We start from the raw sequence: 25,343 nt of genomic DNA on the forward strand, positions 1-25,343 counted from the left end.
GTGGATCAAGAGAATGGGCGAGCCAATGGAACAGACGGTGGAATGAATTGACAGACACAAGAGAGGGAAGTAGGATGATTAGTGAGATACAGGTATGCACGATGTGAGAGAGAGAGAGAGAGAGAGAGAGAGAGAGAGAGAGAGAGAGAGAGAGTGAAAGACAGAGACTGCACTTGCAGGTGGGTGTCCTGAGAGGGAAAGCAGGCATCTTACCGTCATTATGGTGCCAATCACAGACCTGTTGATAGCACATCTTCTGCAGAGGTCCTCCCTCTCAGACAGTGCACAAATATGTCCATGAAACCTACCACTATTAGCATGTTTCAAGGCTAGTTTCTTAACAAAACAAAAATCCAAAAAGGAAGAAGGCAACAGAGGAGCGGCGAGTAGGGTAGGGGGAGCTCAACCGGAGATACGTCTCTTCTCAGGGATGCTACTGCTCATCCTCGTGCCGCCTTACTTGCTGCCTCCTGCTCATTATCATTCTCTTTCTCGATTTCTTATCTCTCCCAATCGCAACGCACATGCTCCTGCTGCATGGCAACCACTTGTTAGTCTCACTCAGCTGCCCTGCTGCCTCACTCATTCACAACATTCCTGCCTCGGCAGCGCAAGGATGGCCGCAGCGGCACATAAACAAGCGATCTTCTGTCTCCTCCCTTTGCATCTTTGCAGCCTGGGTGTGTTTGTGTTCTCCCCTCAAAGTGACAACACCGGAATGAGAGTGGAAAGTCACGGTTTAGTCTGCAGGAGAAATGCTGCCTCTCATTGTGCCTGGCGAGTAAATACTGCAAAGGTATCACAACAGCATCAAGCCGTGTTTGTTTATAACTGATTATAATGATGATGCTCTCAGACACGATGAGGCAGATGAGCCCATGATGAAATAGAGCGGTTTTACTGTAATGAAGAAAGCACAGAAAACTTGCAGTTTATCTTGCCATAGCCTTCAGTATGGAAGCGGCCATCTGTTATGCTGTTGTGCTGTTATGCAGTACAAGTTTATATCAGCTATGAGGCTTTTTTGTCATAGTGGTGCAGTGACTCAGATCTGAGGATAAGGACTTCCATGTGGGAAATGGTCATTGTTTTTGTGTGTAACAAATTAGAGTCTACAAGTGGCAAACTGCAAGCTCCATTTTCCATTTTGAAGTGTACACAAAAGAAAGGCGAAAATGCAACAAATAAAAAAAGATTCAATTTCTCAGAAATGCAAACTTGAAATAAATTCACCAAAATCATCAGTTTAACAAATAGAATTAGTGAACAATTCTCCTAAAAAATACTTTTCACTGTTCACTTTATACTCACTGTTGAAGTTTATTAACAAAGTAAACATAAAACAAAGAGAAATATACATTTTGTATTTGAAACAACCAAATCGTTTTTGCTAGCTTAATGCTAACACGTCATAGGAAACCTCATAGACAGGCTTCTGTATATCATGTAGAATCAACACTTGTTGACGCACAATACAGTATATCAATACTCATAGGCACATAGGCTTTATTCTCTGCGAAGGATGCTTGATATTCATCAGGATTACTGAGGAATAGAGAAATTGACGGAGGAAGAAGGCTGCATGTGTAGTTGTATGTCAGTATTATACTGTCCCTGGTGGCCTAGGTGCAGAATACCAGAGGTACCAGCACTAAATGGCCTAATTTTCCCTCTTAAGCATTTCAAGGTCAATGGTTTTCATCACCGTGACCTTTTACTCGGCAATGCGTTATAATTTAATGACGCCCAATACAGCAAATGACTAATCCAATATGATTAGAAGATCTTTAAAACATGCATAGCTGGATCTAATGTTCATTTTATTCTATATCTTATGCAATTCTTACACTTGTGTGGCTGAAATCTAAACCTGTTGCATAAAGACTCTCCTGTGTCCATAGGACACAAGGATAACGATTATTAGACTTTTATCTCAGGGTCAGTACACAGTATACCTCTAATGCTAATGAGTGAAGTTCACACCGCTTTTACAGTGTCATAATCTCCCCCGAAGAGTTCAAAGACAGAAATGTTAATGCAAATGTACAAATGTACAGTAATTGAGAAGTAGCAATTATTAATCCCTTTTAAGTAACATATGCAATATATGGCCTTTTTTTTCATTTCAGGTTTTGCTGTGTCTTTCTTTATAGTGAGGTTATAGAAATTCGAATCTGAAGTTCTCATAAGGTTATTACAAAAATCAATTTACCCGATAATGATGGTTGGTTGGTAAACTAAGGCCACAGAATTTATCGTAACTTCAAAAGAAAAAACAAATTGCATTTATTGAGGGTTTCTGTTTCTCGGAACTTAATTAGACTCCTCGATTTTATGAATGCGCGTGTATTGCCAAGTCAACAAACAATGCATTTATTAACCTGGTTTTGTTTACTTTACAGGTTAATGTAAGTGTTATGTTAAAGGTTAATTACTTTGCAACTTCTATGCTCTGTCAAGGTCAACTTGAGACATGGTAATAAAATCAAGTCATAGCAATCCATTCTCAGTAAGTGACTAAGAACAATGCATTCTCAAATAAAGTTCAATTATAATTTGAATTACAGCTGCAGAGACCTTGACACACGTAAATGGATGTTTTACAACATGAGATTGTATTCAGGAATCCAACAATCATCCTGACAATACACAATGATCATTTCTGGGACAGGATTAACTACAACACTGAAAAGCCTGACTGAAAGTATGGAAACTGTGCTGCATAAGGGGAAACCAAGTTTATAGTTTCTTCCTTAGATGTTCATGGTGCGTTCTTCCTTAGATGTTCATGGTGCGGTGCCTCAAATATTTTATCCATATAGTCTCATTGTATTCATTTGCAAAATACGTACAGTATATAAATACATTTAGAGGCCCAGCTGCGTGCTGACTAATGTTTGCTATGTATTTTTGAACTTGTCTTACCTGGTTCAACAAAGAAACTTGTTTTGGTTTCGATCTTTTTCAACATACATGGAACCCTGTTACTAAAACCTTTTAAGCCATCCAGAGGAGGAGTAAAAAAGTGAGTGACATGACTCAGCAAAAATGACATCTTCAAACTAATTGCTCGGACCATGATTAGAATTAAGGTAAATCCTTTCTTCTATTTTTTAAATAGTTTTTCAGTGTCTTCACCTTAATTTAATGTCTTACTTAAACGCAACACTATTTGTCTTCATATGATAAGACATTAGTATCAAGGTTTTTCTTCCTTTTTTGTTTGTTTTTGTTTTAATTAGATCGTAGCTAATTTTGTTTTGGACTTCTGAGCAGAGCAGCAAACACAGGTAGCATTTAGCTACTCCACCCCCAAAAAACACATTTCTAGCCCATTTTTGGGGGTGCTAAAGCACCCTTAAAATGAACACCAACGCCACTAAATTTGAAGGATCAAAAATTATGTGGTAAACCAAGATATGTGGCACCTTTCTTAATTTCAACCGCTCATTACCAACATAATCCTACTGTTAAAGGTCCTCACTTTTGCAGCATTTAATACTAGGTAACTGTTGATGTTTTTAATTAGGAGTTAGCGGGCGTCTTTGTGCATCACATTCTAAATAAAATTACGGTACAAATAAAGAGTACGAGATCGAGTTTCTGTAATTTTGTTAATCACTTGAAAAGTGCATATATTTTAATGTGTATGTAGACTCTACATATACATTAAAATATATGCATTTTGAATGAGCTGTCTTCCCACGGCTCTTTAAATAAAATTGATCAGAGTTTAATCAATGGCCTTCAAATACTGTGTTACGCTTTTCTTTCACAAATACTGTCTGGGAATGAAGTTGTGTTAAAATGTACAAAACAATGATATTTGTCTTGCCTGATGGAGAGCTCAGCACCTGTAAACTGCCAGGCCTAGAATCACCCGTGACTATCATTAGCATTTATTTTTCATCATGTTACTGTATGTACCCCATGAGGATAAGGAGTTTGGAAAATGCATGCATGGATGGATTTTTCAGGTGCCCAAGTACCTATAACTGTGTTTGTCAGACACACCAAACTATGTGGCATAGCAAATACTTTAAAATGTCTTCTAAAAATTGTACAGTTTATAGTGAATCATATGATTATTTTTGATGATTTTTAAAAAATGGCCAAGATTAAAAAAGTGTTGGTGCACGAAGTGTCCTCCAATTCTGGAATGACCCATGGATGTCTATTTTTAAAACTGTGTCAGACATTGACAAACATACTGTATGTGTATTTGCACATTGGACGGATAAAAAAAATATATTTATTGATGCAGATAAGGCCATTGAGAACAATCTTTTGCGATGGCAACCCGGCTGCAGGCAGTAGAGCAAGAGAAGGCAAAATAAGAGCAAACACAAATTGTCATATACTGGACAACAAACTACACACTAGAATGTAAACAATCTATACATAAAAATTATATATATTAAAAACAAGAGTAATATGTACCCTCATCTCTTCTATTGTATTTTTTCGTCATCCTCAGACAAGAATTACGCCACACCGCTTGGCAAAAGTCCCTGAGACTCGCGACATCCCCAAGTCTCGCGAGATGGAGCAGGTTTGCAAGTGCGTCAAGGCATCTTGTGTCGTCTAAGGAACAGCGCCACAATCATGGAAGATATCCCTTGTCTTGATGAAGAGCCAAAGCTAGAGGAGCCTACTGCATCCGTCAAATCGGACACTAGCGAGCCTGGTCCCGAGACACCCAATGGCGTAAAGACGTGAGTGAAAGACCGACCTATAGCGCTCTTCACCGAATGTATGAAGCTAAGCTAAAATGGAGTCTCTGTGATGCTAACCATTGTTAGCTGAGACGGTCCGTTACCTAGTGATGCTGTGTAATCTCCCGTTCGTAAAATCGCAAATGTACTGTTTATGTATTTATTTATTTTTTCCTTACTGCAGTTTATCTTTTAGAAGTATGCATGGATATGTTTACACTGGCTCGAACGCTGCGCATGGTAGATCAAGTCAACGGCCAACCAAATGTTAGCAAATGCACATGTTTAGCGCTAAATCCGTTTGCGGAATAAACACTCGATCCTAAAATTAATTACGGGTCTTTAATTCTGAAGCTATGTCCACGCCTATCTTGGTTGATCATCACATAAATTATTTCCAGTTTATGTACATTCTGTAAAGATTCTATATTGGTAAATGTAAATTGTTTACGTTTATAAGTCAATTTATTTACGGCTGGCTTCCGGTAAATAAGTCAAGGAAGAAACCTTGTGAAGCGATCACAGATGGAGGAATACCCCCGTCCCCTCTTCGGAACATATGAACAGTAAATTATGTTGATTTCATTAACTGACACGAGGGTCCATTTGATGATTCCAAACGACCCCGGTCAGTCGATACAGAATCCCCCACAGGAACAGCAGCAACCCATGGCCAATGGCCAATTAGCCCCCTGTACGAGCGAGAGGGTGCCAGGAGAGAACAGTTAACTTTAGGTATTTATTAGTTTGAGTCATTAATTGTTTTTTTATGAAGTAAACTATTTCTTTATTGTAAATGGTGATATAAAAACATAGTAATACAGTAAATATCCTTTAGTACGGACTCGTGTTTGCGCTGTCCATTTTGTCCTGATAACAGAAATTCCTCATTTGGGAAATGAGCATGGTACATGTCCTTTATGAACCTGCAAGTATGTTGACAAAATGCATGTGTAACAACAAAATCAATAAAAAATATGCTGTCCAAAAACTGTTTATATAACAAAAACTGATGGAATTTATTGGAGTAGCTTTCAGGGGACCACAGAATGCTTCAATGTAGCAAGCAGATCTACAAAATCTCCCTCATTTAATATCTTTTTAGGGATCCCGAAGATTTCAAACCCTCTAGAGAGAAACATGAAGGTAAAGAGAAATCTTCTGGAAGCCGAAGAGGAGGCCGCTACCATCCTTACAAAGACAAACATGGTGGCGAAAAGAAAGGTGGTCTAAGGAATCGGGTGTTCATCAGCAACATCCCGTATGACATGAAATGGCAAGCAATTAAAGATCTCATGCGTGATAAAGGTAAGTCTGTCTATAGCGGGCTTTGTGTCAGGAACCTCATTTTGCTCCGAATCGTTACAATACTGTAGTTTAGTTCTCCCTTCTACGTTAGCACGTGGATTTACGTGTTTCTAGTAGTAGTAGTAGAAGTTACAACCTTTCTCTGGATGTACAGTGCTCAAATAGCAGGAAAGAAGCCTTTAGTGCAATGGAGTTTAAATCCTCTTTGGATTGTGTTATTGCAGAGTGGCATGCTGATATGCTGAGAGAAAAGCTGGATATGACATTGTATCACATGCTTTGTTAGCTTATTTCAAACGTGTAGTAGAATATGACTGTATGACATTGTTGCATCTGTTGCAGAGTGAACCTTGACTCCGTGTATGAACCTTTTACTCTTTACGATATACTTTTAGAGGCCTCAAAGACGGCGTAAAACTCACTTGGTATGAATGGAATCTGTTGACCACCTGATCTATAATGTTGAAGTCTTTTGAATTTCCCAGGTTGAATGTAGCTGTGTGTTTCTCTGGCCTCGGCCTTTGGGTGTCTCAGTCACTGCCCACAAAGGCATGGTGTTATCTGGTGGGCTCTTGGTCTGTTTTAACGGGACATCTCCAGCTTTAGCGGCATGGCCAAGGCCGATGTCATCTTGATGACTTGGTGATTTACATTGCCTTTTGTTCTTTTTTTGGTATTTTTTCCTGTGTATGTCTCATGTAGTCGGTGAGGTTACATACGTGGAGCTCTTTAAGGATGCAGAAGGAAAGTCAAGGGTAAGTGATGTGGCCAACTTGCTGCACCAGGTTTTAAATGCCCTCAGTGGGCTCTCCTTCATCAAGTGCTTTTGAAGGTTCTGATCCTTTGGGTCTGACTAGAACTGGAGGTACTCTAGGTTGCTTCTAGAGCCTGATAGTTGGATCATGATTGACATTTACTTGAAAGGGAGATGTCCTGTTGAATTTTTGGAAAGTAGCTTTCTGAACTCCTCCCCCAAGGAGGACTTTTTTATTTATTTTTTGCTTTTGTTGCTGTCATTGTAAAAGTTAGTTTGTTTGGGCTATTTTCCAAAGGGACATGTGGATTGTGTGATTTGTCTACTGATTGACCATTAAATCTCCAAATGTCTCATCAAAGGAATAGAACTCTTGCAAGATCGGGACCTATCTTTTTCTATTCGAATGTTGTTACTTTTCATGGGATAAATGCATACAAAAGATGTAGAAGTGTGTGCCTCTATTAAAAATCTAACACTAAATGCTTTTTTTATGCATATTATTTCCTTGAAATAAATATAATAATTGACCTTTAAAAGCGGTCTGCAATGCACCTATCGAATATTTTGTACTAAAACTAAAGTTCAAAATCACCAAACAAATAGATGAACACAGGAGCATCCAAGTGCCTTGGTCTTCTTTAACTGCTTTTTGTCTTCTCCCTTTGTTTTACGCAAATGCAACCTGTACCTCTGTGATATCGCTCCTTTAGGGTTGCGGGTAAGAAACATCTCCATCATCATTAGTTTGTTTTTTTATGAATGCATTTTGTGTTTCCATGGTTTAACAAGGTGTCTTTGTGTCCTGTTTAAACAGCGTTGTGGACTTCAAGGATGAAGAGTTTGTGAGCAAGGCAATCGAAACGATGAATAAATATGACCTGAATGGACGGCCTCTCAACATTAAGGAGGTATGTAGACTTTGCGGACCAGTCAAGAGAGGTCTACATTTGATGGTAGAGCCTCACACTTCCGATTCTTCTTTGTTTATTATTATTATTTTTTTGTAGTAGTAGCTCAAGCTTTAATGTCTACCCTCATCTAAGTGAACCTTTACCTGCTTCTCCTTCAAGGACCCTGATGGAGAACATGCCCGCCGTGTGCTGCAGCGCATGGGAGGCCAACAAGGAGGCCGGGGGCAGGACATGGGACCTGGTGGAATGAATATCCCCCCCTCCATCGCCAGTAATCCCAACATTCCACCTGAAATCAAGCACGCGTTGCAAACTGGTCGATTGGGGAGCACAGTGTTTGTGGCCAACGTGAGGACAACCGAAATGTTCCTGTCACAAGCGAGAATATACGGGCCCACATTATTCATGCCAACGGCGTAGTAAGAACATTGATGATATTGGACAGTGACTGCAAATGATGATATTTTGTTTATTTTATAGCTTGATTTCAAGGTCGGCTGGAAGAAGCTGAAGGAAGTGTTCAGCATGGCGGGTGTGGTAAAAAGGGCTGATGTGAAGGAGGACAAGGACGGCAAGAGCCGTGGGATGGGAACTGTGACTTTTGAGGAGCCGCTGGAGGCCCTGCAAGCCATTTGTATCCTTAGCCTGCCGGCAGAAACAAACTCGAGTGAATGCTATTATTTTTCACGACTCCTTGACGCTGAAATCAGCCATGTTCAATGGACAGATGCTCTTTGATAGACAAATGCATGTTAAAATGGTGAGGCGTTTCGAATCATTTTGATGGGATTTGAGTGAATGTCGAAATGTAAATACACTACATTTTATTGTGTTTTGATAGGATGATAAATCACTTCCCCCTGATGATTATCGCCCAATGGAAAAAACAACTCAATTACCACGTAAGTGTGCTGCTGGAGTTGAGGTTATTTGCATGGTGGTATGGAGAGACGCTTTTCAATGTCAGGAAATAAAATGTTTTAGTTGGTCGCAAGAATGTTGCCCTCTCTCTGTGCACCATGCACACACTTTACATTTCTGTACTCATTCCTTTATTTCCATCCCAGTATATTCATCTACAAACAGGACACTACACCATTTCCATTTCCCTGAAAGTTTCATGAGCGTGACCAAGCAATCCATTGTTCAATCATCGTTTGAATAATACATTGACACACTCACACTAAACACTGACAATTAGCTGCAGCCAACAGGCGGACCGCTCCATTCAGAAAGTCCAAACATGGGTGTTGTTTATAAGTCCCTTCAGTGAAGCTCTTTGGCGCATTTCAGTTTTCAAGTGACAAGAATCTTTTTGTGTTTTAATAAATTATGTTTTCTGTTATTAATGAATTCAATATTAATACAGATTTATTGAGTCTTAATTACATTCATTGTCCTTAAAATTACCCATGTGCTAAAATAAAAGTAACAAACTAGGACTGATTTTATTCATCTCACAACTCTCTATTCAATTATAGGTTGCAGTTTGATCAACTGTATAGGGTTTTATTTATTTTATTTGTTATTTAATTTTTGTAACATGCCTATGTCATGTAACCTATGAACTCAAGTTTTGGACAAGTGTGATACTGGTTTGGCAGCTGTGTGCATGTCCAATGTTGCTCACCGTGGTCCAAGGTGTGCTGAAGGAGTTTGTGTCAATGCTCAGATGCATGGAAAATTAGAGGGAACGTTGGTCACAAATAACAGAATGGAAAGAAGGTATGGTAAAGATTTGACGAATTGTATGTTGTCTGTTATTTATGAACTCAGGAGGCCTGTCTGGTATCGGTATGGGACTAGGACCAGGAGGGCAGCCTATCAATGCAAACCATCTGAGCAGTGGAGGAGGCATGGGCTCCATGGGGCCAGGAGGTATTTTGGAATTATCTGGAGGGAAAAAAAAGTATAATCAAACCTCGGTTTTCGAACATCTCTGTTCTCGACCAGATCGGTTTTCGACCAAAAATTTCGAGTTTTTTATGCCTCGGATGACGAACGAATTTCCGTTCTCGAACAAACTAAGCGCACTTGAATGCCTCACTTGACTCCTCTCGCTTTCCTTACATGAGGATGTGATGCTTCCTCGGGTCGACGAGAAAGTGACGCTTCCTCGTTTAGCGTTCCATGGTGAACAGACGTGTTCAATAATTTTTTTTTTAAGAGCGTGGTTTTCATTTTCAAACAAATTGATTTTCGAACAACCGTCTGGAAAGGATTATGGTCGAAAACCGAGGTATGACTGTACATGCTGTCAGTTTCTCTTACGGTCCTTATACAATTGCAACTACATATCTACAGGTTGAGAAATACATTTTTACTGTTACAGTGGACACCCGCTCTTTGCAAGTGACAGGGACTGTCCGCGAGTGCGAAGAGTGAATAGCCATTTTTCCCACAGTTTTTTTTTCTTCTAAGTAAAAGAAAATTGTGAATCTACAAGTTTTTACTTTCATGCCAAAGAATAGGCTAATTCACAAATGCTGAAATGCCAATTTACAGGGGTCCACTGTATACAGTAGACAATCAGCGTCATCGCTTGGCAATCCATTATGAGTACATCTATCAGATAAGATTTAGAATGGGAGTGTGTTCTTGACTAGAGCGTCCAGCCACATGTAGCATTGTTCCATATGATGTACTTCGTTGTATGTGTCCTTAAGCATGATGTGACTTTCCCCTTGTTTTTAGGTATGGACGCTGCAGGTTATGGTGGAATGAACAGACTTGGAGGTGGTCAGTAGTTAATTTGGCCAACATTTGTCAATGGGTGCTTTATTTGTCAGATTTGAAATTGTCATTTGATGACGGTTCTGGCAGGAATGGGTGTTGGTGGGGGGTTTGGAGGCATGGACAACATGGCCAACCTGGTTAACTTTGGAGGGAGAGACATGATGGCGATGAGCAGGATGAGCGGTGAGTGTTTGTTCTGTCACTGTGCTAAAAACAATTATCAATTTAGTGTAAAAACTCCGAGATTAGTGACAGCTGCCGCCGTCAAAGTTACACTTTTTGCCTTTCAGATGTATTCCGGTCAAGAATGGGCGTAATGGATCGGGATTTTGGCAACGGCGACATGCCAATGAATCGGGGATTTGGAGATTCATTTGGAGGAATGAGTAAGTCCTCTTCATGTTTGGGGCTGCGCAAGATGAGCTTGTCAGTTCTTGAACTGTCTCTGGGTGTACCCGCGGTCTAACCCATCATTGCCCCAAATTGCAGTCTCTCCATCAGGTGAAAGTTTTGGCGGAGGCATGGGCGTTGGTGGCATGGGAAGCATGGGGACTGGATTAGGTACACATTTATCACATATTACCCAGGATTGCCAGAGGTTTGGAAGATTTCACATACAGAGTAATAATTACCATTATCAACCACCCAAGCCTCCTCAAATTAACACCTTACAGAAGTAAACATTCAGTGGCTACATTAGATGCACCCGTACAGTCAGTCTAGAGTTAAACCTTTGCTCATTTTAATCGGCGCAGTCAAGAGAGGTATTCATTTTATGTTTTATAGTTGCTGAAGTGGTGTAGAACCTTGACGCTAAGTGCAAGCGATTTCTATTAGGCAGCTTAACCCTTTTATGCACCATGTAACCCAGGGGTGTCCAAACTCGGTCCTCAAGGGCCGCTGTCCTGCCTGTTTTCCAGCTCTCTCAGGAGTAACACAATTGATTCAAATAATCCGGATCGTTCTAATGATGATTCAGAGCTGGCTGATGAGCTGATCATCTGAATCAGATGTGTTGCAGCCGGGAGAGGTGGAAAACAGGCAGGACCGTGGCACTCCAGGCCCGGAGCTGGACATGCCTGATGTAACCTGATAAGATGATAAGGTGTCTATTGTATTAATCACTGACCCTGAAAAGGTTAACTTCCATGAGAGAGGACTGCATTACATTGAGCAGGTTCACCTTCACCTTTGTTTTTGAAGTATAAACCCACTTTCAATGAAGTTGGGACATTTTGTTACTTGGAGGAAAACAGTATGCAATGATTTTCAAATCATCTTCAACCTATATTGAATACACTTCAAAGACAATATATTTAATATTCAAACTTCTCAACTTTATTGTTTTGGGCAAATACTTATGAACTTAGAATTTTACGGCTTCAACGAGTTCCAAAAAAGATGATGAAATCCCTTAATTCCTTCCAATTGTATGTTGAGGAATATTGTATTTCCACTGTTGGACTATTATCTAATGGAGTTGTTCACAAATAGGTGAACCTTGCCCCGTCCTTGCTTGTGAACTGTGATTGAGCAATTGATGGAAGCTCCTTTTATAGCCAATCATGGCACCCACCTGTTCCCAGGTATCTTGTTTTTTTTCCAAATAGGTGTTTGATGAGCATTCCTCAACTTTCTCTTTCTTTGTCTTGTTTTGTCACCTGTCCCAGCTTTTTTTGAAATGTATTGCCGCAATAAGTTCATTAGAATTTATTAAAACCAACAGTGTTTATCAGTTCGAACAGCTTCCTGTACAAATGGTGTCTCTGGACCGGCTTAGTATTTCGGTATCGCACACGTCCATTGCACATTATGATCACAACTGAATGGAAGCTGTCAGTATTTATGAAGTCACTCATCGACGAATTCCAATCCATTTTCCGTAATTGATCTTGATTCATCCAAGCAGGCCTCGGACAGTGTTGGAGTCTTCAATGACCTGCTGGAGGCGGTTGCTCTCTTTCTAAAATCTTCTGTCATTTCGTCACAGGTGGTGGGATGGGCAGTATGGCGATGGATCGCATGGGCTCTGGCTTTGACCGCATGGGAATGTCAGGAATGGACATGAACCGCAGCTTTGGAGGTGGCGGCCCAAGTCACATGGGCATGTCTGACCGAGGCTATGGGCCCAAAGCCGGTTGTCAGATCTTTGTGCGAAATGTAAGTTCGAGCGATCCACCAGATGGTGGCTATTGTACCAACCGTTAGTACAGTGAAACATTGTTTTTTGTGATTAATCCGTTTGAAGAAGTATGACTAAAACTGAATCCAGCGAAAACGTTCTTTACTGTAGAGAGTTGCATGTTTGCAGATTTTTTTTCTGAGTTTTTAATGACTGTTTTTCATCATTTTAAATACATATGTTTATTATTAACTATAGTGTAACATAAAGGAAACACTGTGAAATAAATAGGGGCATACTGATCGACTGGCTGTATCAGTGCAGACTTAATTAATTTTGGTGGATTGGTGAAAGGTCGTTGCCTTAAAATAAAGCCGATCTTGTCCACAGAATTTATCAGCTGATGCAGAGGTCTGAAAAAGTCAGCCACTGTCCTCTTCTGCTGTGAAATGTATAATAGTCCAAGGGATAAATATCGGTCATAAAAAAAAAAATCTAAAACCAAATCATACCAAGGTATAACACAAAAACCTTTCACTGTTAACTGACGTGTGTTCTTCATTATATGAAAAACTAGCACTGTTATTTCTTTCTTTGCAGCTCTCCTATGAACTTACATGGCAAAAACTTAAAGAGAAGTTCAGTCACTGTGGTATGTTTTTCCCCCTCTTATAGAAATCATGAATCTTAGAACAATCCACTTATGTAAGTCATACCACATCCTAGAGATTCTCTTGTTGTGGCACATTGATGGTTGAGCAAACATAAAAAAGAACACTCTGTGAAATGTTGCATCTTCTGTTGGCTTCAGGCCAGGTGATGTTTGCAGAGATCAAGATGGAGAATGGCAAGTCAAAGGGCTGCGGAACAGTGAGATTTGACTCTCCAGAGAGTGCCGAGAAAGCCTGCCGGATGATGAATGGAACAAAGATCAATGGCCGAGAGGTGGATGTCCGTATTGATCGTAATGCCTAGGTTTTTTGTAGGAGCCCTCATGTCCACATTTTGAACCATCTTTGCCAGTGAGCTCTTGTTTTGTTTTAAAAACACAAGTACAGTACGTCATCTAACTTCACGTCCACAGTTTTCATTTGTTTCTGTTAATATATCTACAACATGGCTTCTTTTATCTTGTTTTGTAATCCTTTTTTTATTGTTTGGCCATTTGTTTGAAGAAATAAACATTTTAATTTTTAAACCCGCTGGTAATAAAAGTCTGTTTAGTTCAAAGTCTTAAGTGTGTAACGTGAACCCAAAGCTTGGTTCCATTGCACATTATTGCCTAACACTGCCCTATAGTGGCCTCTCTGCTGTGGTAACATTGCACCTGAAACATTAAGGCTGACTCTCAGTTCCACCCTGTAATTTTTTTTTGTTGTACTCCCGATCAGAATTAGTTTGTTTGGGTGGGATGTGGGGGTTGTCAATTAATGACCCAAATTGTATCACATCTCAGAGAAGCGCTTGTGGTCTGTGAGCTCATTGCAATGCAGTTGTTTTGAGCAAGGTGACAGCAAGCGGAAAGTTTTCACTTGCCATTCATGGTTATTTCCACCTCACCTCGCAGGCAATAAGAGCTCATAAAACTTGATCAGTGTTCAGTTTTTGGTGCCTGCTTAACTCATTCAGTACCAGCCAATTCTGGACCAAGTCTGAAAAGACGTTTAAAAACGTCTTTGGGAGTGAATGAGTTAAACACAAGAAGTAAGTCAGTCAACATCATTCTTTTATTTCTTTCTGGATGGAGAGCTCACTCCGGTCGCAATATATTTCCCATTTTTGAAGTTTTAAATAAGACATCTCAAAGCTGACTACTGGAGAAAGTTTCACATCGTGGTGGTAAACCAATTGAACGTTTACACCAACAAAGTGATCTTTGGTACGTTGACATGTCACCCTCTTCCTGAGACAATACAAAGCGGACCATGCTTCATGGCACAGCAGATTTAATTGTGAGGATGCACGAGTTGAAACATGTTTGAAATATTTTCTCAAGTGTCTTGGTAAACATGGCTTTGGTCCTGGAGAGGGTCATTTCTCAGTCGCTGCACAGTCTTAAAGGATTATTTCCAATAATCCCCAGCTCATATAGGATAGACAGAGTAGCAAAGAGGATGTAGCAAACCAGGGAAACGAGTCCTAATTTCCAATCCAATTTCCACCCATTCACATGGACGGCCACGAAGAGGAAGACGATGGAAAACAAGAGCGTTAAGGATATAAACACCAGCCCAGTGCTGTTAACCTCCACGGGGTTGTTGGTATCCACAAATGCAGTCTGGATGAACCACGGCAAACCCAGACACAGCATGTCGAACACGTTTGAGCCCACAATGTTGGACATGGCCATGTCAGCTTTCCCTGACGGAAAATAATTCAAATATTGGGATTTGATGTCGAAAAACAAAACAGCTTATGTACTCCTGGTCACATTGCAATAAGTGAAATAAGAGGTATGTCAGAAAAGTTGCAGGATTGGTTTCACAACAGATAAGATTAATTCACTATTTAGTAGGGATTGCATTCCAGAGAGATATATACCGGTACCTTATTTAAATACACCCTAGGCATGACTGCACTTTTTCACCAATGGATAACCAAAAATATCGTGCAGTGTACCAATCTCTGTGAAGCATACACCGTTTTTTACAAAAATATCGTTTCACTTCATACATCAATAATCATGCCCAAGATATACCGTACATTATAAAATGAGCTACAGCCATCACTTTCTGTCAGTGTAAAAATCAGGATTTAACGGTATTGATGTTTAGAAGAAAAACTACTGTGAGCTAAATTACTGCTCGTTTTCAATCTTATACATCGGTCAAATTTAGTGTCGAACTAAATGGTGTGCTAACATCTTGTGGTCGACAATGGAATTACACCCAAAATAAATTAATGATATACTGTCGTTCTGAGCTGCACAAAAACAATGCGTGAAATCGTGGCACTGCAAACCTGAAACCTGCCACGGAGTAGCGTTTACTTCACACTGGTGCAGAGAGATACAAGTTCAAAATGGACCGTTGACATGCTTCTATTGCAAATAATCTCCATTAAAATGAAAGGGAATGCAATTCACTCCTTCCAGCCCACTCACCCCCCAAACCCGCCCCACCCTCAGCAACGCCAATACTAATCTGCAAACATGGAAAATGGTGGTTAGCAAGCCACCTATCTCAAGAGAAAAAAAGCAATGCTTGTTTCTCTATAACCTCAAAAGTCAATTTAAGACACCACTGAATTTCAAATCCAAACTACAAGTTTTCCCCTTCAAAGAAAAATCTGCTCCAACGCTCACCCCTTCTCACGAACAGAATGAAGCAAACACTGCAGAATCTCTTTGTAAATGTGCCTGATCATCCGGCCCAGATTGAAAAGGGAAATTTGTATTTTGGTGTGAAATACATCTTTTCTGAAACCAGTTCCAGAACTTTTTTGACACCTCGTATTGTATCAAGGCTTGTTATACCTTCTCTGGCCACCATGACACTGGCTACAGTGTCGGGTATACTGGTTCCAGCTGCAAGCAATGTGAGTCCCATTACCGTATCGGGAATGCCGAGTGTCTCACCTGTTTAAACAAAAAAGAATTACTTCATAACAAATATTGCATACTTTCAAATCATTATATAGCATATGAAGATAAATGATAAAGTATAAAAACATTACTTTTTAAGATGTTTTCTAAGTCTATACTAGTAATACTAATTCATTGTTAATGTCCTGACTCGTGAGACATTCATTATTGTCAAAAGGTCATGTTTTTAATAAATGTAATGTGTGAAAGCTGTGAGTCAAGCGTTCACACTGACAGTGTGCGTCAATGCAGACTTGTAAATATGATGGTGCTTTTCTCAAGGAATTGAAACTCCAACAACCAAATCTGTGGTTCATTTGAGATTGGTGATCTTTGACTATTCCCAATGTCAAACTCCAAATGTCAAAATAGTTGTACAGTTTGGAAAGTGATCAGATGGAGCGCACATGGGGAAAGTCTACTGTTGAGCCTTAATGTGGTGAATTTCGCCTTGTCGAAAACATGAAATAATCTCATGCGTCATCAGAGTTCATGGTCTCGAACTCTGTTGAACAACATGATGCATGAAGTTGACTTGACTTTTGATGGCACCGTTCGCCATCTTGAATATGTTATGTTCTGCATTACTGCTGTTTTGTATGAGCTATCTGAAATGGATTTGACTTTAAATGTTGAACTACGTTTTATTCAAGGTAGTGAGGAATGGGATATCCCCCCATACAATTGAAAAAATAATCGGCAAGTTTCATTCATTGATTAATTTTCAAATGACACAATTACATGGCACTAAATCAAAGAATTCGCTTTGCTTGGTCCTCGCAACTCCCAGTTCCAAAATCATATTTGCGCCCCTGAATAAAGAATTAACTTCATAAATGCAAATTCCGATGCGGCTAGAAATACAGCAATGTGCCGTTTAACATTTAAGGACGAACTTCAAAATGAGACAATGTGATGCCACTGAAAGGAAACAATCCCACTCTCCAGGCTATATCTCTACACCTGCTTGGTCTCATGTCGACTCTTTCACAAGACTCCTCCCATGAGAGTCAATCTGACGACTGTGGGATAATAATCTCATTATATACTTCAGTACAACTAGCCCGTCACATGATGAGACCCCCATCCTGCTCTCAGTTGTAACTAAAGCCGTTCTGGGAGCTGTGCCCGTGGGGGGAGCTCTACGTGGTACAAGTGTTCACATGACTGGTCCCTGAGGTCTGTGTGTGTGTGTGGGGGGAGGGGGGCTGTAATCCTGCAGTGGCGGCATCAGCACATGCTCGTTGGAGCTGCAGTCCCAGACTGCACCCCCCAACCCCCCCCCCCCCCCCCCCCCCAAACACACTCGCAGTCATCTGTCCAGGACCGAGGCATCTCAGGAATTAAGCAGCAGACCAACATGTGAGTCTCCTCTGACGTTTTCCTCACAAGTTCCAAACACTGTGATCCGTAATTTACACTACAAAGTGTGCATTCTAATTTAAAACTCACGAGTGAACTTCTTACCAACAACAGTGACCATCCAAACCAGGATGTAAGTGAAACCTGAGATCCAGACTGCGGACATGAAGAAGGTGATGACGAACCATTGCTTCCAGAACCGCCTTCTGCAGTCAGGGACGGTGAGGAAAAGCAGGACGATGATCGGTAGGGACAGAACCCAGAGGATCCGTTTCAAATCGCTCTCGGGCACAGTGAACACACCTTTATGCTCTGTCGATAGATTGGCCACAATTAGGCTAAAGTCAAGTGAATTCAGGGAGTTGTTTCGAAATACATTACGCATGTTTAAAGATAGTTGTTGAAAACATGAAAAGAGTGAGAACTATACGTATTGTAGTACCAAATTATAGAGAGATAGCATTGAAATGTTTTTAGTTTCCCTGATTTTTTTTTCTGTGGCTAAAACTGAGTCCTCCCCCACAGTATAATTTGAAATGACTTGAATATCAGCGGTTGTCCAGCACTCACTTGTAGACAGCAACATATGCCCACACCCCAAAAATACATCTTCCCTTTGGAAAGTCCACTAGAATGGCCAATTTAGAGTGCCTCGTTGCCTGCCGTGAGTGTGCGGGAGCGCTCGGGATTTAAAAATAAATAACAACTGCCAGCGTGCAGACGTGGCTTGGGAAAAGCCCTGCAGGAATATACTTTGCATAAGAGCCAGCAGAGGCTTTAAGCGGATATGTTTTTCATGGCTCACACATGTAATTATGTTAGAAATACATTTTTCACGGACACGCCGCCCTAGCATTTGACTGTGGACACGAGGACTTTATTTTTCATTTTGAAGCCTCATTTTAAACTCTTTTTAAATCAGACAAAATTGTTAGGGTTGTGACAAATTCAGAAAATGTATATTTTCACTTTTCAGAGACTTTTGCTGCCGTGCTTCAATAAGATTGTATGTTGTAGAGAGGAACTGATTGGCCTGAATTTGAATTGGACCAGAGCATCTTGCTTCTTGCGGGGTTTTGCTTATCAAAGTCTATGAGATTTTGAATGTGTCTTGCAGTGAGGACTGAAACTTTCCTCTTATCTCCACACATCTGTGGAGCCACAATGAGATCTTGTTCTCTGTTCCAAAGCCTCGTCACATCTGATTGGTAAACGTTAGTAACAGTTGTGATTGTGTCGCAGCTTACCATCGGGAATTTCATTGAGGCCATGCAAGCTAAGGGACAGATGGGAATATCCAGAGTCATCCTGGAAGATTCCACTGTCCGTCCTGGAGCGGCTGTGGACTCGGAGGCTTGTGTCGTCGTGCCAGAGACCCATCAAGGGTCTCGTTTCGCTTTTCTCCCCAGAGCCTTTACCCAGGCAGGTGCAACAAGGACTGATCTTCCTCAGGACAAACTCACTGATACGGAGGTCAAAGCATAGGACGACAATGTAGATTCCGTAGACCAGGAGGAGACAGGCCGCATCGTACCTGAAAAGGAAGACGTATGCGTGATATTTGCCCATGGCAGAAGTCTCCTGGAGGTTAAACTTCTTGTGTCTGACAGGTTGTTGTTCTATAAACAAGTTAGGACTGAATTCGCCACAATTCTGCTTGTACCCAGGTCAGAGGCCGTGTTCCCTAGCATATTTGCGAATACTGGATTTTAATTTTTTTTATTCACTTATAAGCCCCCTGCCAAATAGAAATGAATTACTTTGGCGCCATTTTGTAGTCTGTTGAAGTAGTGAGGGAGGACCTTAATTTAGTCAGTCCACAGCCCAGTGTAAAAAAAGAAAAAAAAGTAGTGCTTGTTGCACCTATCGGCCATTCTAAACCTTTTTGGGCGGGTATCAATTATTCACAAATTTTCCACATTAGTGGAGCTTCGACCTCCCGCAGATAGCGAGGGAACCCTACTCCACTTTTTTTGACACTGCTTGCGGTAGGTTTTCTTCCATTGATGTTCCTTCCTTCACAATTGTTGAATCGCGTCCGGGCTGTACATCTCGCATTGCCCTTAATCCGATGATTTATTGATCTCCAGTTAACAAACGTTTAAACCTTGGTAGGGGTCAAGACCCTCAAAATCCTCCTTGTTTATGAGTAAGAGTTCAAATCTTATCATCTCTGAATCTTGGATCAGAGAAACACAAATGATATGCATGAAATCCTTCCATAAAGGAGACATTTATTACACCGTGCTATCACATACACGTCATAAACGTCTGTAATATCTTTTCGGTACAGTTTTTGTTCTTGCTGTCACGAGACATAATCAACAGCTGCTGTGTTTAACAAGCACCTCGAGATCCCATTCTCCTATGGTCATGCTCACTCACCAGTACACCTTGTTATCAGAAATGATGGCAATAACAGCGGCGACACTGATGCCGTACGCCAAGCAATCCCTGAACAATGGCCAGCAGGTGAGACGTCCTGCCTGGAACAACAAAAACAACATTTACAACTTTCATAAAGATCACACTTTTACAGTAGCAACTTAAGTAGGTCAATGTGTGGATGTACTGGAAAATCTGTACCATAGAGGCCAAAAGTCCGCATGCAGCACAGATGCCCAAGAGGTTGTACACAGCTGAGCCCACTATGGTGCTGACCCCAATGTCCCCCTTTGTCACAAAAACACCTGACACACATTGAAAAAACAAACAAAGAAAAATGGATGTTAGTTGATAGAATGTAGTGAAAATGAAAATCATCCCTATCATGTTTACCTAGAAAGGCTGTGACCAGCTCAGGTGCAGAACTCCCGGCGGCCATGAATGTAGCACCAGCGACATCTTGAGACAGTCCCAAACCTGAAACATAATAGAATCTTGGAACCAATAAAAGCATAAAAGAAGAAAGTATATATTGATTGTTTAAAAAACCAACATTGGGGACTATTCTCTTTTGCCAAGGAATTGTGAAAGTGAGTTGAGGAGCTTCATTTAGACAAAAGCAAGTGAAGAGACTTTCATGGTTTGGTCAATATCAAACCCAAATAGCAGGGGCTCATTGTTCTATAGTGAGCGCTGTTGTTATCTGTCTACATTTGCTGCTGTACCATTTGTGTTCAATCCTTTGCTTAAAAGAGGTCAATCACTGCAGCATCGATGCTATTTACAGTTTGCAATACACTAGTCGACTGAAAGGATAAGCTATGTCGTAGTTTTGAATAACAAGACGTAATTCTTTTTACGTTTAGTTTGACAGTTAATTTTGACCTGTTATCTTATCAAACAAGGAAGTATAATTCCTGCACAAGGAAATGAGCGATGCCTTTCGACATAATTACATGTCTTATGTTGTAATTAGAAAGGCTTGTATAATTTGTTTTTGAGAAATTCATTACCGGTAGTTCATAATAGAAGCACAATTCATAATGTGGCCTTAAAATACACATTCACATACAAGAAAAATGACATGGACATGAAGACGGTGCTAAATCAACGACTATGATGAATTTTTCACGAGTTCAGTTTGACCACTTTGTAGTATGCTTCCCAATTTGTAGGAACGCTTTAATGAATGCCTTTTCTGTAAGGTCCAGTTTGTTGTAGAACTTGCACAGAAATCTGACCTCAGCCCCAGAACTCCTGGAATGAACTACTAGAAGAATGGAGGAATGACAGTGAGCCAGCAGGCCCTTTCTCAGGTTTAACATTGGTGACTTTACCTCACAGATAAATTCCCACCCGCACACGAGTTAGACATTCTACTAAAGTATTTAACACCAACTTACGCTCACTGATGACTTCTAAGGATGGGAGGAAGTAGTCATCACAGACTATCGCAACGGCCAAGAGCATGTAGAAAATGAGCAAGAAGTAGATGACGAGGCCTCCATCCTTCCTCTCCTGCACGGTGAAGAAGCCATCAGGGAATTCCGACGAGTGAGGTGCTATACACTCTGTCTCATTCTCTGAAACGGAGATGTAGTCATATTGGGACCCCATTACATTCCATTTTTGCACATCTTTATTAAAATACCGTTAGAGGGAAACGGGAAACTAGTGGTTAGCATATCTGCCGCACAGTTCAGAGGGTCTGGTTTTGAAGACCATATGTAGTTTTCCTCTGTGGACTTTGCATGTTCTCCCTGTGCTTCTGTGTTCCTCCCACATCCCAAATTCATGCATGTTATCCAAGTTCAAGACAGTTGTTGAAAGTTGTTCACTGGTCCGAATGTGTTTTGGAATGACCGTTTGTCTTATACAATGTGTGCAATGTAGGTGGGAGTCCACTGCATTTGTTTTCAATTCAGTGATACTTTTATGTACCACTAGAGGGCGCCCATATGACAATTTGAGAATCACTATGACCATTCGAACTGCATCTGATTCACGTACTTATGTATATGATGGGCTAACAATAGCACTTATTCGCCATAGCAAAAATTGAACTACCAGCATCCGTCTTGCTAAGCGCACCTATCTCAAATACATTGACTTCTCTACGGTGGTTTCACATTATTTTCTGTCTCTACAGCAAAAAGGCTACAAGGTACTCCAGAAAATGTATTGGCATCATTTTATCAAAACGATTAACAATGAATTGAAAAGAAAGCCCATTATGACAATATTCACTGTGAAATGTAAACCGAGCCTTTGTCAGTCACAATTCATGATACTGAGGTAAAATTATCTGACTTTCTGACACAAACAGTGAAGTTCGGTCTTTGAAAAGCTCTTATTATGCCATACAGGAGTTGTGGCATAAAACATGCTCCATGAACAGTGTTTTCAGCCAAAAACCAAACAGACGTTGTCAGTAACAGTGGCAACATAAGATGGCTGCCCTCTGTCTTTAGTCGCAAGGGGCCAATTGTTATTCCATAAATCGGTGATCTGAATATAAATTGAGGTTACGAGAGCACTAAAAGGCTGTTTTTGTATGCAGTCCATCACACCAATGATATTCTTAACATACTCAATTCACTTTTTTCCATTATCAAAGCATTGTTCTTTTATTAGTTACAAGTTGCTTTCGAGTTATTATACTGACTGGTGGCGATGGCCAGTAAACGTCAAACTTGCCACAACAAATTCTTAACTAAATCAATGCTCAAAGTCTTAAATTGTAATTTCATGGCTTTCCACGGCAGTGAGATGTGGGCATTAGTGAGTCAAGCACTGCCACTGTTTGAAGTGCAAAATCATTCGAAACATTTATAATGAAGCGTTTAATAGCTTGAACATCGGCCTAATTCCTACCAACATCACAATGGAAGCTAGTGTTGCTAACAGAACTGCACTGGTGAATACCAAAATACAAATATTTGATACTTAAGCAGATTTTGTCAGGCATGTGGTTGGAGAGCTATGCCGGTTCATGACAGAGGGAAAGTAAGAGTTTTTCTTCCCAAGTGCCACGCTATGAAAACACGTTTTGTTTGGACACAAATACAGTGGTTCTCAAACATTTTACATCAGGTACCCCTTCAAAAGATACTTCCCAAAATAAATACAAATTGTACTTATCGTAAGCCATAGTAGCATTGCAACATTAATATGTTGAACTTGATGACTGTGCTTAAATATGGGAAAATGTACCTTTTACCCCTTTGATTCCATATTAAAATAAGTGAGGTACCACCAATGATACTGATATCACACTTATAGAATCACAGCACAAATCCATTGATTCGTAAAGTGTCATACGAGTATATAAGCTCCCTTCTACTGGTACATGAAAAAAATAATTAAATTAAAAATTCTCACTCTGCACAATGTCACAGTGGCTTACACTTATTATTATTACCATAATTTGTTTTTAATGTACAGTTCAGTTATGTTTAACTTCACTTAAGTCATTCATTTTTTAAAAGTATTTTTGACTTACATGTATACAATATTAAAGTTTAAAATCTAAATTGTGCTTACAGGTGCTTAAAACATTATACTTGTATACGAACAATAAATTGTCACTACTTAGGAATAAATAAAACCCGTGTTTCCTTTTTTTTTTAAGGCTTGGGCCCACGACGACAATGTATCTGAATGTCGGGCATGGCCGTAGGTACATGAAGTCTTTATGCAGGTGGTACTTGTAAAAAGTATGACAAGCACTGCACTAATCCGTAGTAAAAAATTAATTTTACTTTGGTACTTATTTCATTTTATTTGAGAAAAATAGTTGAATCAATAGTTGTACTATATTACCAGTCCCTTTTTCATGTGTCTGTACTTTTTGCAGTAAATACAGCAGGTGAGTACTTTAGCCACCTTGGTATGACTATTCAACGTGTAAATGTGCTTTACTTACCAAGTGCACGGCGCACCCTTATCGTGTGGCTCCAGTCAGTTGTATTGGCTGTGAATGACACAAGCTGAACGCTGCAATACAAGAACAGGACAAACCCTAAAAAATAAGGTATAAAATCTTTTCTCTTCTTGCTCTGACGAGCTGTGACTTTATTCGCGGCCATTTGAGTTAAAAAAGATGAAGAGGAATCCAAGAAGACATATAGGCTTATGAAGTGTGCTGTATAAGAACTACAGCACTACAAGCTGAGAAGCGAGTGAGAGAAAGAAAGAGAGTGTTTGAGGGGAAAAGCATCTTTTAAGGTCTACTTTGTTAAGAATGGGGGATCACGAGTTGTGAGTCATTCCAGTTGAGCAGACTGCAGCCCGGGCGGTGGGGAGTGTGTGCAATCAGGATTAAGTGTACAAAATGTAATTACAATCAAAACATTGGTACAAGTAAATCAGATCTACTAATAAGTGAAACAACCATGCAAAACATACAGTAACTCACATAGTAGGGCTGAATGATTTAGAAAAATAATTAATTGCATTTTCCTTTGTTTGTGATTGAAAATGTTTTTAAAAGGTCCTATTCCCATGTAGGGTTTTTTTTTTTTTTTTTAAACAAAAATCCAATTTCTGATTTTTGGTCTTATAGGCCTTAGCCTTATACTAAAATGCAGGAAAATGAACTATGAATAAATATGAAAGACAGTTTGTTTTTCGATATCATTTTTTAAATCATTTGTTAACTTACTTATCATTTTGACTTGCAGACTTGCAGTCTTTTTACTATACACAATTTCACCAAATTCTCTCACAGAAGTGCAGTGTAAACATAAGTCAGTAAATCATATATAAGATTCCAACAATAATGCAAACTAATCTGTGGCTTTACAAATGTAATTTTTCATGATCCCTGAAACAATGACATGTAGACACGCACTACCCAAAGTTTACCTGTGGTGGTCAGAAGAGAAAATATATCTGGTTTATAAGGAAAAGTTGCTTTCAAACGCATTTTAGTTACACTGGTTGTATTAAAGCAAGTGTGCAGACCTACTTGCACCTTCTTGGCCAGAAGGAAGTGCAGCATCGTTGGAACTCATCTTGGCCAATTCAACACGATATTGTCTTAACAAAATTCTTACAGGTGTTGTACTAAAGCAGGCTTATAACAGCTTGCGGGGCCTATCTGTCGGCGACTCCATGGCACTGAACATACGGTATTGTTTTAGCCAGATTCTGACAAATCTGAGCCCAGTCTCGCCATTTCCCAGGAGGGGCCATTCCCCCAATCTTGACGGAAGGTTCATCAATCAGTCACTGATAAATGCCTCTTTTGTTGACCTCTTCTAGGGGGAACGGCCTTGCTCGAATAGCGCTTGTGAAATCCAATGTATAGCAAATCAATTAAATAGGAACAAATACTAGAGCAAGATACAAAGTAAATGTTCTGTACTCACACACAAAATTGCAGCGGGTTAATAAAATAATGCATGCAATACAATATAGAGCCTATGTAAGCCCCAAATTAAATCACAAAGCATAAAATAAA

At 40.1% G+C, this 25,343-nt stretch overlaps 2 protein-coding genes across 2 annotated transcripts; one reads left to right on the forward strand and one right to left on the reverse strand.

Moving 5' to 3' along the window:
- Positions 1–4,499: 4,499 nt before the first annotated feature.
- myef2 (myelin expression factor 2) lies at positions 4,500–13,747 on the forward strand. The gene is made up of 17 exons (XM_052063741.1): positions 4,500–4,715; positions 5,821–6,023; positions 6,726–6,778; positions 7,491–7,498; positions 7,595–7,688; positions 7,851–8,039; positions 8,172–8,325; positions 8,402–8,451; positions 8,533–8,593; positions 9,468–9,569; positions 10,386–10,430; positions 10,515–10,610; positions 10,718–10,813; positions 10,929–10,988; positions 12,418–12,587; positions 13,150–13,201; positions 13,361–13,747. Exons 1-17 carry the CDS (start codon positions 4,606–4,608, stop codon positions 13,522–13,524), a joined length of 1,707 nt encoding a protein of 568 aa, XP_051919701.1. The 5' UTR covers positions 4,500–4,605; the 3' UTR covers positions 13,525–13,747.
- Positions 13,748–14,258: 511 nt separating this feature from the next.
- Positions 14,259–24,097, reverse strand: slc24a5 (solute carrier family 24 member 5). The gene is made up of 9 exons (XM_052063724.1): positions 23,805–24,097; positions 21,283–21,462; positions 20,273–20,356; positions 20,081–20,184; positions 19,880–19,980; positions 18,742–19,028; positions 17,600–17,806; positions 16,025–16,126; positions 14,259–14,910 (listed from the first exon to the last, which is right to left on the reverse strand). The coding sequence occupies exons 1-9, from the start codon at positions 23,965–23,967 to the stop codon at positions 14,588–14,590; spliced, it is 1,551 nt and encodes a 516-aa protein (XP_051919684.1). The 5' UTR covers positions 23,968–24,097; the 3' UTR covers positions 14,259–14,587.
- Positions 24,098–25,343: the final 1,246 nt, after the last annotated feature.

The sequence above is a fragment of the Hippocampus zosterae genome, chromosome 4, assembly GCF_025434085.1.
Source record: "Hippocampus zosterae strain Florida chromosome 4, ASM2543408v3, whole genome shotgun sequence".
Classification (NCBI taxonomy): Eukaryota; Metazoa; Chordata; class Actinopteri; order Syngnathiformes; family Syngnathidae; genus Hippocampus; species Hippocampus zosterae.

Coding starts and splice junctions, on each gene's coding strand:
- myef2 (XM_052063741.1), top strand. CDS start 4,606: ATGGAAGATATCCCTTGTCTTGATGAAGAGCCAAAGCTAGAGGAGCCT. Junction 9,570..10,385: donor GGGCTCCATGGGGCCAGGAG/GTATTTTGGAAT, acceptor CCTTGTTTTTAG/GTATGGACGCTGCAGGTTAT. Junction 12,588..13,149: donor GTCAGATCTTTGTGCGAAAT/GTAAGTTCGAGC, acceptor CTTTCTTTGCAG/CTCTCCTATGAACTTACATG.
- slc24a5 (XM_052063724.1), bottom strand. CDS start 23,967: ATGGCCGCGAATAAAGTCACAGCTCGTCAGAGCAAGAAGAGAAAAGAT. Junction 19,981..20,080: donor GCGGACTTTTGGCCTCTATG/GTACAGATTTTC, acceptor TTGTTGTTCCAG/GCAGGACGTCTCACCTGCTG. Junction 16,127..17,599: donor TTGGATGGTCACTGTTGTTG/GTAAGAAGTTCA, acceptor TTGTTTAAACAG/GTGAGACACTCGGCATTCCC.